The sequence below is a fragment of the Thunnus albacares genome, chromosome 7, assembly GCF_914725855.1.
Source record: "Thunnus albacares chromosome 7, fThuAlb1.1, whole genome shotgun sequence".
In the NCBI taxonomy this organism is placed as follows: domain Eukaryota; kingdom Metazoa; phylum Chordata; class Actinopteri; order Scombriformes; family Scombridae; genus Thunnus; species Thunnus albacares.
Window position 1 is genome coordinate 1021708 of NC_058112.1, and position 14084 is coordinate 1035791.

General features: G+C 40.0%; 1 protein-coding gene across 1 annotated transcript in view; it reads left to right on the forward strand.

Moving 5' to 3' along the window:
* Nucleotides 1-14084, forward strand: part of LOC122986390 (cytosolic carboxypeptidase 4) — a 200941-nt gene that overhangs the window by 65125 nt on the left and 121732 nt on the right. Inside the window, exons 6-7 of the mRNA XM_044357626.1 lie at nt 4734-4827; nt 12991-13028. Of these exons, the coding sequence (XP_044213561.1) occupies nt 4734-4827; nt 12991-13028 (132 nt within the window). The remainder of the gene's footprint in view (nt 1-4733; nt 4828-12990; nt 13029-14084) is intronic.

Sequence of the window (14084 nt, forward strand, 5' to 3'; positions counted from 1 at the left end):
AAGGAAGTAGTAAGTTTAACCTTCATCACATTTCAAATGATCATTTTAACCAAAACCATGATCTTTCCCTAACTCTAACCAAGTGCTTTTTGTGCCTAAACCTAACCAGACCTTAAGCACAGCACTGTCACACCATAAAACATAATTATTTTTTAACAGTGATTTGTAATGGTATGAATGATAGAGGCAGCATATTAGTAAACATTCCTATGGCTCATTCTAAAGTGCATTGTACAATCGACCTATGTGGTCGTTTAATTATGAGGATGTGTTGCCTGTTCATACTGGCTATTAAAAGATCCCCTTCAAATGTGCTTTCTATATAAGTGATGTGGGCCAAAATCCACAGTGTGTCCACAGGGTCATTTAGTGCAAAATGCATTTAAAAGTTGATGTGAAGCTTATATGAGGCTTCAGCAGTTAGTCTTATCATGTGGATATCTGACACATTTACAGTCCTTTTAGCATCAAATTCCTTCGCTCCCTCCCTTGTGTTGCCTAGGACAGTATTTCCCCATTGAGCTGCGGTGAAAGTACAGTAACAAAAGACTAACGTTGAAAGATATCAACTTGATTCAATTCCCTTGAATGAGAAAGTGTGTCCAAACTTTTGACTGGTACTGTATATTCCTTATCACATGATTACCATGCCAGAGGAAATCCTGTAGCTTGTCTAAATGTTACTAATGAAATTAAAGGTTGCTGGGAGTCCAGTGTGCGGGTGCTCTTTGTATTGTAATTTTATGGAAAAAATGTATTACAAAGGAAGGTGGTAGTTGGAAAAAACTAATGTGGAAGAACCTCTGTTGTATACAAACCTCAACAACCACAGACCACAAACTACAACACAGATATGTATAAAGATCCTCTGTATTAGTTCAGATTGATATGATTAATTGATATATTACAGCCATCAACATCAACTATCAACAACTACATGCTAGGATTACTAGGATTTTGAAAACATAAGTGGTAATCTGACCACTGACACAACTGAAACATCCATCTTGACAGTAATGATGATATTGTGGCTTGTTTTGCAGAACTGGACCTCTATATATATTGTGAGACAGGAGCACTTTGATGGTTATGTAGCACAGAGTTTACTCCATATAAAGCTAGATAATGGTATATCATTATTGTTAGACTTTATGTTTAAAATTTAAAAAAGGGAAAATATCAGAATTTAGTCTTTATTATGGCATTTAGTGTGGCTGAAGTGGCCAGAACGAAGAGCAGAGGCAAACCCTTTAAGATGAAGTCAGTGTAATTTTAATCTGTCAAATATGAGTCAATTTAAGTGTTTATTTCCACTAACAATGTGTCCAGGGTTACACATGAAGTGGTGAGAGCGATAGAGGCCTGTGTGTGAAATCTGGGCCCAACTGCAGGCACTTTAATGGTTGATGTTTTTATGAGTCCATAAAAGCGGTTCTTCCTGTCCACATAAATAAAGAGGGCACCTCTCCATTCAAACCACACACCAGCTTTATGCCAAACTGATGTTTGAATTTCAGCAGGAAATGACTGCTGAGGCAGGGTGAATAATATTCTTTATCCAAAACTAATCTCAAACCACCTTGTGATTATGTAACAGTAATAAAAAAATAATAACTTTCAGTTAAGTAGCAGAAAATGGTTTGCCAAGTGAAAATAAAACCAGAAAACAACAGCATTCGGATAAAACAGCAAAAACAGAACACAACACTGTAATAAATTGCTGTAAAAATACAGCCATTGTTATTTCTAAATATGGTAAAACACTATAAATATGATGCTTTTTGGAGCCAAAATCAAGAACAGACATTAACAGTTGGCCACTGTAAGATTTGACAGTGTGTGCAGCGTGTGTGTGCAGCGCAGCAGAGACAAACAGCAGTCTGTTGACAACAACTAAACTCATTATGTTACTGTAAGTGCAATAAAAGCTTTGCGAGTAAAAAACCGAGAAGAGTAATTTATCACTGTAATCTGTGCAAAAGATGGACAGACTCCAAATGATGAAAAATATTTCTGTGATTTGCGTCACAACAATATATAACGATACATATATATATATATATATATATATATATATATATATATATGAAATGATAGACACCTGGCAGGCACAAGAGAGCATTTTCAGGTTGTGTTCTTCAGCAGTTGGAAGTTTGAATTACTGGTATGTAGGGCCCGAGCATGAAAGTGCCAGGGGCCCAACTGTCTCTGGCACTGAAATTGCGAGGAACCTATTGTTTTTGAAGGGATTATTATTATTATTATTATTATTATTATTATTATTATTATTATTATTATTATTATTATTATTATTATTATTTCCCCACACCATTGCATTTTTGAGGGGCTTAGGGTGCTCAAAAACTCACATAAATTGGCACACAAAATTTCTGTAGTGATTGGGCTTGGTTGTGGCCAGCATGCTCCATAGTGCCCCCAAATGCAGGGGCATTTTGGAACAAAGTTTCTTTGATGTTCATGAAATTCAGTGCTTTCATCATTCCCGAAAGAGTACATATTTTTTCAATTTTTTTTCGCCCAACAGGAAGTCAGCCATTTTGGATTTTGTGCATCATTTTTCATTTTACAAAGACATGTTTGAATCCTTTGGATGCATGAAAACTCATGAAACTTTGCATCTATGTTCAAACTTGTAAATATTTCAGTTAGTATCACAATTGGGTTTGGGTGGTGTTTTTCAGCTCTAGCTTTTCGGTATCAGTGTCCCCTAATTAGCATTTCTGAGGTGCTAGGGGTGCTCGAAAACTCACAAAACTTTGCACATGCATCAGAAGTGGCAATATCTGATATAGGTCTTGAGGATGGGTGTGGCAAAATGGCTCAAGGGCACCTCCTAAAAAATTTCAAGTCATAGCCCCCACTATTAAATTTGATGTAGATTTACAAAATTTGGTTGGCAGATGTGCCATCTCCAGACTTAAAAAAAAGCCTCTTGGAGCCATACCCAAAATCCAACAGGAAGTCAGCCATTTTGAAAAAAACTGTGCATTTTTTTTTCCGCAAAGTGAAGCCATTGACAGACCTTGTATTTTAATAAACTCCTCCTAGAGATTTAACCCGAGTGACTTCAAATTCGGCAGGTTACATCTAAAGATCTTTGTAATGCGGAGTCATCGCCAGTGCCACATACTGCAGGAAATAATATTTTACCCATTCATACAGTGTCTGATAATCTTGACAATTCAGAGTCAACAGACCTCCAATAGTGATACCACAGCTGCTGCTCCCTGGGAGGGCTCGCTCATCACTGCTTGCAGCTTTAATTAAACATTATTTTCACTGCTGCTTGTAAGTCTAGTTTAAAGATTATTATAGCTTAGACTGGCCTGGTCTATACCTACACCTTGTTTATCCCACTTGCATTTCATAATTTATAATAGCCTACTATCTGAATTTTTCTTCACTTGCAGTGGTGACAGCAGGGGCTTAACTGGCGGAATAATTAATATAATCAATAAAAAACCCCCCGTCCTTTGTGAGGAGTGTATGTGGCTGACAAGAAGTATCGCCAACCAGACCCCACCATGCCCGTCAGAAAGAAAACCTCACATATTATTTATTTATTTTTCACAATTGAGGGCACGCCTCTTAACCTTTTACTGTCTAAACTAAATATAAATAAAATTTATAATGAAATGATATGACACATACACATTTTGCACATGTATACTTGAATATACTTGGCAGATTTGAAAGCTTTTGAATAAATGTTCAGTTCCATAAAGCTGTCACTTGTCTCATCCTCTTTTGTGATAGATGTTAAGGGTTATGTGTTTTTGAATGTAAAACTGAGCTGATCTCATCACTGGACCATCAATACTGAAGACGCATTGTTAATTACAGTATATGTCTGCAATTTATAGCTGTTTTTATTAATCTGAATAAGAAGAAAACTTTTCAGTGGTTCACTGTAGCATTTACAGTAACAAACTGTTAATGTAGATTACAATAGCAACACTGTAAAAAAAGTATTGCTTGCAGGCCTTGCTAAAGTATCAAACTGTAAACCTCACATTCTACAGCAGAACAATGTACAGATACACTGATACTGTAAAAACAAACAAACAAACAAACAAAACAGTAAAATACTGGTAACCACAGCTGCCAGTAGTTTACTGTAACTTTACAGGGAAATTTGTTACAGCAACAGTAAAAATAAAGAACAGATTCACAAAGAGGAACAAAATAGTAATTTAATACAAACAAATGAAGACAAGGCTGAGTATCAAATTGTATGATTAAATGCAGTGGGAAACTATGAGTCAGGCTGCATTCAACTGAACAGCCCTGCATTAAAACAATGCAAGGGGCTATGTTGGTGTGGGCGTGTTTTTGAAGGTGAGACAATGAAATACGATCCAGGAAATCCAGTTGGAGCTACAGAAGTGTTTAATACGTTTAAAGCCACAAGCACATAAGTTGAAGCCTGACAAGATGGATTCTCTCATGATCTTGTGATCTAAAGAATCAAGCTGCCTTGCTAGGTAAGAGAGAAACAGGCAGGCTTCTTATAAAACACCACTAAATTGCTAAACTCTCCCCCCATCTGACAGAGAAACTTCCATCCTAACACAATACTAAGTACTTAGCTAAAGTAGCTAAAGTTTTGTCTGTCCTTAGCAGAACACTTGTTTCAAGTAATTCATCAACGATTAGCTCGTCATTCCTCTGTGTTAGAATTAATATTTTCTGTATCTTGTGTTCTCTTACAGTTTCTACAGCTAACCTTATTGGGGAAAACCAGGGGCTGGATGTCATCTACCGCCTCATCCCTCATTATACTACCAAGCATCTGCACACTATCAAGTATGTACCCAGGATCCCTGCATTCTGCACTAACCATTTACATTTCTCATGATGACACAACCCAGTCTCATGGCAATTTGTGAAATAGTCACAAAATTTAATCTACTGATTCATGTCCCAGACACGAATTTTTGTTTTTTTGCGTGCTACTCAGCACAACTTTCAAACTAATATATTTCAATAGGAAGTACCTTTCATGCCTGCACCATGTTTTTACTGGAGTAGGGAGCACAGGAGATGCATAGTTTTTTTCTCAGTTGTTATTAATTTTTAAACTATCACCGCTATATTACTCAACATTTAATCGCAGGATTTTATCCTTGTTTTTATTTCTTTATCAGTCCTGTGCCAGGAAGTATTTCCCTCACTGCCAATTTGAATGATATTCTCAACATTTCTCTATACAAAAACATGAAAGTGTCCTTGGTTAACTTGGCAATACAATGGCTTAGTGTTATGGCCATCGGTTGTAATTATTTCATAGTTTCTGTCTAATTTCTATTGAGCGGACCCCTAAATTGAAGTGAGTTGTTGCTGCCTAATTTCCAAGCAATTTGCTTATTATCACCTAATTACCATGAAATGGTTGAGGTAAATGCTGAGGTAATTTTGTGGTAATTTCAACAAAATTTCAAATAACTTACTTGCTTATTATGTCTACTTACCATGAAAGTTGAGACAAATTTTGAGGTAATTTCAGAGTAATTTCAAAGAAATTACTTGCTAATTATCACCTAATTACCATGAAATTTGAGGTAAATTTTGGGGTAATTTCAAAGAAATTTCAAAAAAGTTGCTAATTACCACCTAATTACCATGAAATTTGTGGACCCGTAAAATGAAGTGTTACCGCACTTTCTCCATGAACATTTTTGACAATGTGATGTCTCACTCCACTGCGACGAGAGTGAGCCAGAGCTCGAGATAGAGCTCTGCAGCGAAGATCTGGCAGTGTGTTGAAGCATCCTGGAAAGAAGCCGCTGAAAACAAAGGCATCAGTGGTGGGACTGGTATCCTTTCTGAGAGGGCCACACAGAGACAGGCTGTCCTGATGTGGCCCCCTGGAAGAGGCCCTCGCAGCCCTCCTTCTTTCCAACTTGGCTGGGTGGGCAGCGGTGAGATTGCCACAGCCTCCACTGGTGCAGGACAGAGACACGCTGGAATATTTTGAAAAAAATGTTCCGGCTGGGCGGCCGGCACATGCTGCAGCAAGGAGTGCAGACAAACCTCAACTGAAACGGCAGCGTTACTTTCTCATTAAAGAGTAAAGCCGCAGGCCCACTCACTCACCGTGGAGAGGAGACACTCAGCCTGCTCCACTCCTCTATTTCTGTGAGAAATCTGGAGAGTGACGGATGCACTGACACAAACACTGAAGCTGTGTTGAGACAGCAGACGGTGATGTGTTCACAGACCCCTCTGTCAGCTTGGCCCTTTTGATGCTGGCCCCCCATGGGCCAAACTTCCATTTATGGAAGGTTAGATGGCGGAGAGGGCCAAAGTGGAATATCATGGCTTCCTGGCTGCTGCCCCCCAGCTGACCACCCATCCTCTGAGGCAGATTTACAAGGAATGGCGTCACAGCTGCGTGTTATCGGAGTGGATGGACAAGACACTGAGACTGGGTTATTCTCTCCAGTTCTGCTGTGTTCCTCCTCTTCCTCCCAAGAGGAAATAGATTTACTCTCCGAAGAGATCCAGGACCTGTTATCGAAACAGGCTGTCTCGGTCGTTCCCATTCACAACAGACAGAAGGGGTTTTACTCTGCATACTTCCTGATTCCCAAGAAGATGGGAGGTTTCAGACCCATTTTGAATCTCCACATTCTGATCCAATGCATCGCCAGAAAGTTCCACATACTGACCATCAGGAGATTGCTGGAACTGATTCAACCAGGTGACTGATTCACCACCATCGACTTGAAAGATGCATATTTTCATATTGAGGTAGTGCCAAAACACAGGAAGCTCCTGGATTTTGCCTTCCAGGGGATAGCCTACAAGTACAACAGGTTACTGTTCATCTTCTTCCTGGCTCCTCACACATTCAGCAAGTGTGTGGACATGGCGCTGCAACCATGGTATGTGGGTCTTCTTCTACTTAGATGACCTCATTGTCATGGCCAGGTCCAAAGAATGGGCCATTTTCCACACTGCTAGATCGGTGCTACACCTAACTCAGTCAGGCTTTGCCATCAACTGGAAGAAGAGCACCCTCCAGGCACGCCAGCACACAGATGCTCGATATGGCCAGGTTGTGGGCTTGCTGCTTTGTGGTGACCACAGTGGTGCTACTCTCAGACCAAACCCCTCCTTTGTTCCTAATAAAGTAAGGAGCTTGTTTAGGTCGAGAATTATTCAGATAGAGGCGTTTTGTCCTCTGCCCCATGGGAACACTAGGGAGGCTAAACTGCACCTTTTGTGCCCAGTATGTGTGTTGGCATGGCCCCCTTTTGGCACACTGAATAGCTGTTCCTGTGCTATGGAGAGGGAGTGGCTGGTAAAGCCCTATCCAAGAAGTGCCTAGCTAGTTGGCTTTGTGAGTGCGTCTCCCACGCCTACAGGCAGGCGAGTAAGGACCCCCCCATTGTGGTCTGAGCGCATTCCATGCATGGTGTGGCAACATCTACAGCCTGGTTCAGTGGGGTGAGTGTCGAGGACATCTGCACAGTGTTATCTTGGTCTACACCTTGTCCATTGATAAGGTTCTATCTCTTGGACATGACAGGCTTCTTTCCAAGCTCTGTGCTCACAGGTGTGACTCAGGACTTGTGAAAAGGGTGGTGTTTGTGTCAGCTGTGGTTCACCTGACCTCCTCTGGGCAATTTTACACATTGTCCCATAATCCAAGATGACTCGTGAAATGGTGAGTGAAAGGTGTTTGGTATATGTCCTATGACCTATGAGGTTAGGTCATTTTTTTTCATCCAGTTCTGGTCCATGTTAACTGGACTGGGTTAGGCCCCCTACTGCTCCGCTAAGCGGCTTGGATTATAAAGTAGTAGGTGGGTCGCAGCGACTAACCTGTGGCTAGCCGGGCTCAGTGAGGCAGTCTGATGATATGACACGGCAGAGCGTACATTCATCGGGCTCCGCCTACTGTACGCATAGAGTACAGTAGAGGGTGGAGCCTATGTGAGATAGAGTGAAGGTCACAATATTGTAACCCTGGTTCTATAAGCACAGATGGAGCCCTCTACCAATGGATCCTGCCGCTCCCATGCTGTCAGCTGAAGTGGTTTTGGATGGTGAAATGGCAGTGAGACGCTATTTATATAGGGTGCGGAATGCATGTAATCGGTAGGTGCGTCCTGATTGGCCAGCTATGTACGTACAAATTTCAGTAGGCGATTGCGTGCATATGATTGGAGAGGAGTATTACCCATAGAGTCCAGTAGAGGGCTGCAACTGCTTATAGAAATAGAGTTACAATATCGTAACCTTCGATTTCTTTGTATTAAGGGGTCGCAAACAAAAAAGGGTTGGGAGCCACTGCCCCGGAGGAAGATATTGGTCATACTCAGAGGATGAGTCTTTATGTTTTTGGTGATGGCTGATATCTCCTGATCATCAGTCAAAATTGGATTTCTGTAAAAGAATTGACTTTTGACCTTTTTTGCCTTTATTTAAAGCTGACAATAGAGAAGTGACAAGAAATGGGGGGAGAGAGTGGGAATGACATGCAACAAAGGTCTTCAGCTGGAATCAAATCAGGGACATTGCGCTCATGGTAAGCATCTTAATGATGATGCCCACTTTGATGACATAAATATTGAAGTGAATGTTTCTGGCACATTCATTCTCTCATGTTGATAAAGCCTTTTGAATTTATTGATTCTGTGTCCTTTCACCTAATGCCACCCTCAGGACAAACGTGGCATTTCAGTCCCACGGCTGGTAATCCTCAGAGAATAACAAAATTGTCAATTACTTGAGCGTTGAAGTTCATGCTTTAAAGGACCAGTGTTGAGAATTTAGTGGCACGGACATGGCAGAAATGGAATATAATATTCATAAGTATGTTTTAATCAGTGTATAATCCCATGAAACTAGAATTGTTGTGTTTTGGTCACTTTAGGATGAGCCCTTTATATCTACATAGGGAGCTAAATCCTCTTCCACAGAGCCCGCCGTGTTGCATTGCCATGTCTCTACAGTAGCCCTGAACAAACCAACAAACAAATCAAACACTGGCTCTAGAGAGGGCCTTTTGTGTTTTTTGCGAGTTTCACAGCCACTGTAGGTTCTCCTATGCACTTGGAAGGGAAGGAGGAAGGGAAGGGGGTATTCATTTGGTTGCAATCTGCAACCTCACTGCCAGATGCCACTAAATTCTACACACTGGACCTTTAACTTGGAAACAGTAGTTTAAGATTTAATTTAAAGTCTGCTTACAAGTTTTTTCCCTTAGAACTTTCAAGCACCTCTCACAGTCTTCCTCAGTAGACCCAGTGGGACATGCCAAGAGCATCAGCAGTATCAGCTGCTCAAAAAAAGACAAAAACAGTTTGTGATTGGACTTTGAGTTGAATTTGTAAGTATTTTGTTTGTTCTACCCAACATTTCTGTATCCAACAGGACAATGTCTGTGAGATTGCACTATCTCCACACACAAACTGTATGGCAGCATTACAATTTACAGAGAAACATCATCATTATATCAACATATTCTTGGCACATCATCGTATTTCTCCTGAACTAAAGAGTGATCTTGAGCTGTTACGTAAGCCATAATCCTTCTCCTTGTGGATTGAATATGATCTTCCCATCTGTCTCTGTCAGAACTGATGGCATTTGGCTCAAATAGCCAACATCCTTCAGTATACCCAGTGGAGCATGCCAAATGCACCAGGAGTACCGACCCCTCTGCCTGGCTCAATGCCAGGCATACCAGTCCCTGATCAGCCACTAGTGAACATGAAACTCCCCGGTGGTGACATCACAAATTTATAGCCCTGGGGTGAGATTTCTATATCTTTTACATGCAGAAGCCAGCTGTTAATTGTTCTAACACAATTAGAAGACTCTGGGATTTGCGATTTCAAAGCCAGCTGCTACTTTGGATAATTTGTAAGAATTGGCAGCTGTGAATTCCTGTGATGTAATGAGAGCAACGAGGCAGGAGATATGCTATTTCCCTTAAGTGTGAGAGGCAGTTAGACATGTCTGTCACACTGATTTATCCAATTATAGCTGTAATATGGCGGCTGTTAGATATCCCGGTTGGCTGCCGTCCACACTTTCAAAGTAGCAAAGTCAGTCAGACTGTCCAAAGCTGTACAACTAAATCTATCCATCTATTCTCAACTGTCAGCAGCAGTTAATCCTTCACTTCAGTCTGTTTGACTCTCTTCAGATTGTACCAGGTGTGAGCATTACTGTACCTCACCTGTAGCAGAGGAGATAGTTTGACATACCTGACATTTTTTTTATAGATGAATACATTGTAATTCAAGGATGTGCAAATGCATAATTGTGGTAAGCTATGAATCAAATCCTGAACAATTTAGTTCTAGTTTATATTATTCATATTATTTTCTCCAAAAAAAAACTATTTCCATGTTAATCAGGACAAGTAGAAGACAGCAGTTAGTCAACTCTCTGAGGGGAAATAGACACTGAAACACAGTCCGTCAGTCATGTGGCTGCCTGCCAGCCGCAGTCCAACACCATGTTCAAACATTACTGCATCAAGCAGTAAATCAATTCTTTTATAGCATGTATCTTCACATCTGTCAAATGCTTGGCACCTCTAAAATGAAATGCTGGCTTATTTACCTCAAAAGCAGCGTAGCAGCTTACTAAATACAGCTATCAGACTGTAATTCTGTATGTCCAGATAATAATTCCCACAAGGTTAGCCTGGGTAATGGTTGCTCTTCTTTGAACTGTCTTTATTTTGAGCCATGGATTCATTAATTATATACTGAATTCATTTAACTGATGTGCTATTTTCAGATTAATACACTATATAAAATCCATATCTTGTAAAACATTATGAAAACATTATGTTCTCTTTGGGCATGGTGCACTGTGGGATTTGGAGGATTTGGAAGACTCATGGCAAATTAGAATTTTTATTCTTATTCCATTCCTGTTTCTTTCATTTTAGTTCAATTTCAAATGAGATTAACATATTTTGCATTTAACATTAAAACTGTGTGTTGTCCCTTTGAACGTTTGAAAATGACACAGATACTTTTTAAGAGAGTAGTATTTCCCATCCTCAGTAAACTTAGCATGGACTCTAGTGGCTGCTAATGGCCTCAGGGGACCTGACCTCTTGTCACCCTTTGTAACCCCTGTTAGTGAAACCCTGGTTTACTCACTGTTAGTATTAATACACTGGACAGTGTTACATTCTTTATCTCAGTGTGCATGCACGCAAACCACACACAAACACACACACACACACACATACACACACACACACACATACACACAGGTCAGATACAGACGTAGAAGCCCTCCACTAAGCAAACCTGACTGAGTCTTAATTAAAAATCACTTAGTTGTGGATCACTAGGGAGCTGCTTGATGAACTGATTCACTGCCAGACAGCAGTACCAACAGTAACATCAATGGAGCTACTTTTCCCAAAGCACCACCACACAGATCATGTAAGGTTAGCCTTATGAGTTGTTTAGACTTCAGTCCACATCTCCACCCATGTGAAGATGGATAGAGATGTGTAATCAAGTCACATGTTGTGGATGTCACTGAGGAAATGCACGTAACAGAATGACCCATAAGATCGTAATATGCCGCTTTCCAAAACTGGTACAAATAACTGTTAAAAAATAATGATGTTTTACAATGTGACAATGCTGTGGTTAAGGTCTGGTTATGTTTATGCACAAAAACCACTTGGTTAGGGTTAGGGAAAGATCATGGTTTGAGTTAAAATGATAACTTGAGATGTGGTTTATACTTCCTTAAAGTTATGCACTTTCATCGTCATGGCAACAGCAAACACCACAACGTTACGGTTGTTAAAAAAATGTCCCAGCCAGTGGTCTCCTGCAGCAAACTCCATTTTTTGACATCTAACTCTCTAAAGCCAAAATCATCTCATCAAGTCACCTTATACTGACATCATCTGAACTGCGTCACTTCCCAGGCCATAATTACTACAGCCACTAGATTGCGTAAATATAATTATAGGTCATTTTTGCCGGCCTGAATTTCAGACATATATTGTCGTTTTTCTTGTGAGGACTGGCTGTTGGATCAGGTATGGGGGAATTTATTGTACTTAGTTAAATGTTTGGTTTAGTATTTGCGTTGTTTGGCGCAGCATTATGGCTTACATCACTTTTTTTAGTCATTCAACACATCTCTGAGTCTGCCCATTATCACCTTCCTTGACACTCTGGCTATGCTTCTTCTCAGTGAGCCCAGGTTTTCTATGTGGTAATCTGATTAAATGCAGATTAATTTAGGAATATGCACCATATAAACATAGAATCAGTTGTTGTAATGAAGGTCTCAAAACTAGATTTTGACACAGGGCCTTAAGCAGCATCCATGTCAAAGTGCTCATCATGTCAGCTGACATTGTTATTTTTACTAGTGCATATTCATGTAATCACAATTAAAATATATATTAGCAGAAACCGATTTCCCCACAGTGAGCCATCTGGGCTCCTCAGTCTGTGGGACCTACTTGGTCGGTAATCCAACGTCAGCCTTCATTTAAAAACGTTCATATCTTGCCTGAAAGGTAATTCGGGTACCATGAAGGTGTGATGGCAAACAAAGGAGTCATTCATTAAGTAGAGTTTATAAAGCACATCAGTAATTTCATGAAGTATCAGTTTCTAAACACTGATGAATAATGTTTGATACTTAAAACTTGAAGAAGGGTTTGACTTTTCTTTAATTTTCAGATTATGTACATTGTATTATGTCCAAAAATATACTGTTCATAAAACTGGATGCCTCAAAGCTGTATAACTCTTACACAGGAGCCACAGAAAATACATACATTTGTCTGACTATACGATGAATTCAATTTAGTTGTCATACCAAAACTACTAAAACCACACTCAGTTGCGTGCATCTTCACACTTGTGTCTAATGTACAGTTTGTGTTTGCATATTAAAGTGATGTGTACATTAAAGTGATTGAAAGACTAACCTCTCTTTCTGTTTGTTTTCCAGGGCATCCATTAATGCCTTTGCTGCTCTGCTGTGCACAAGTAAGTTTTTCATGAGCCTCATCATTCACCAGCTGATGGTTTCCATCATACTGGATATACACCATTATCATCACAACCAAACAACAGCACTCAAACCCTATCTCCATGCAATGCTTGCATTTCAGAGACTATTTTCTTGTTTAATGATGTATTTCTTTTATTCCATGGATACGTGGTCATTTGGTGATTGTGTGGCATCTCATTGAGAAACAGTACAGTACGCAGTGCATTGAGGCTTGAATAGGAGAAGCACTCCTTTATGTAAAAGTAAATATGTTTTGGTTCCAAAGGCAGGAGGTAAGTTGTCTTTATAATAGCTGACGTAAACTGCTTAGTCCAGTTAAAGGAAATAAGAATAGCTTTAACAGGAGCAGCTTACAGGTTTTAGAAAGTAGCAATAAAAAGCTACTACTGCTGATGAATTCTTGCACTGCTGCTGGCCCTGGATTTGTCATTTTCATTCCCTCTGGACTTGGAATGACCTACATAAAAGAGATGGCATCCACCCGAACTCTGATTAATTATCACACTACCATGTCTCCAGTGCTTACTTCCATGTTAACAGCTGCATTACTTACTTATCTCCCATATTATCTCTATTAGATGAACTAACAGACAGTCTGGCTGTTATGCCAAACTTATGTCATACAGAGACCGCATAGACAGAAGAAACATAATATGTGTTGACCCCTTCTCATTTCAGTCCCCTCAGTTTCTCTGAAAATTGCTTTTTCTAAATTTATTACTGAACACAAACTAGATATAATGGGATTGTGTGAAACTGCCTAAACCTGGTGATTATTTACCCCTAAATGAAACCTCCCCTCCTAATTATGCAAGCTCCCATATTGCTTGAGTAAATAGGAAGGGTGGAGGGGTAGCAGTAATCCACAATTCCTCCTTAAAGCATTCGGCTGGTGAGTCTCTATATTTTTCTCATTTTCAACAAATCTCATGAGCAGAGCCAAACCAACAATGAACTTATCCTACTTACAAGTGTTGTGTGTGTATCCAAAGTCTGATGTGTTATTCCGCTGTGCTGTAGACCTCCGTTGT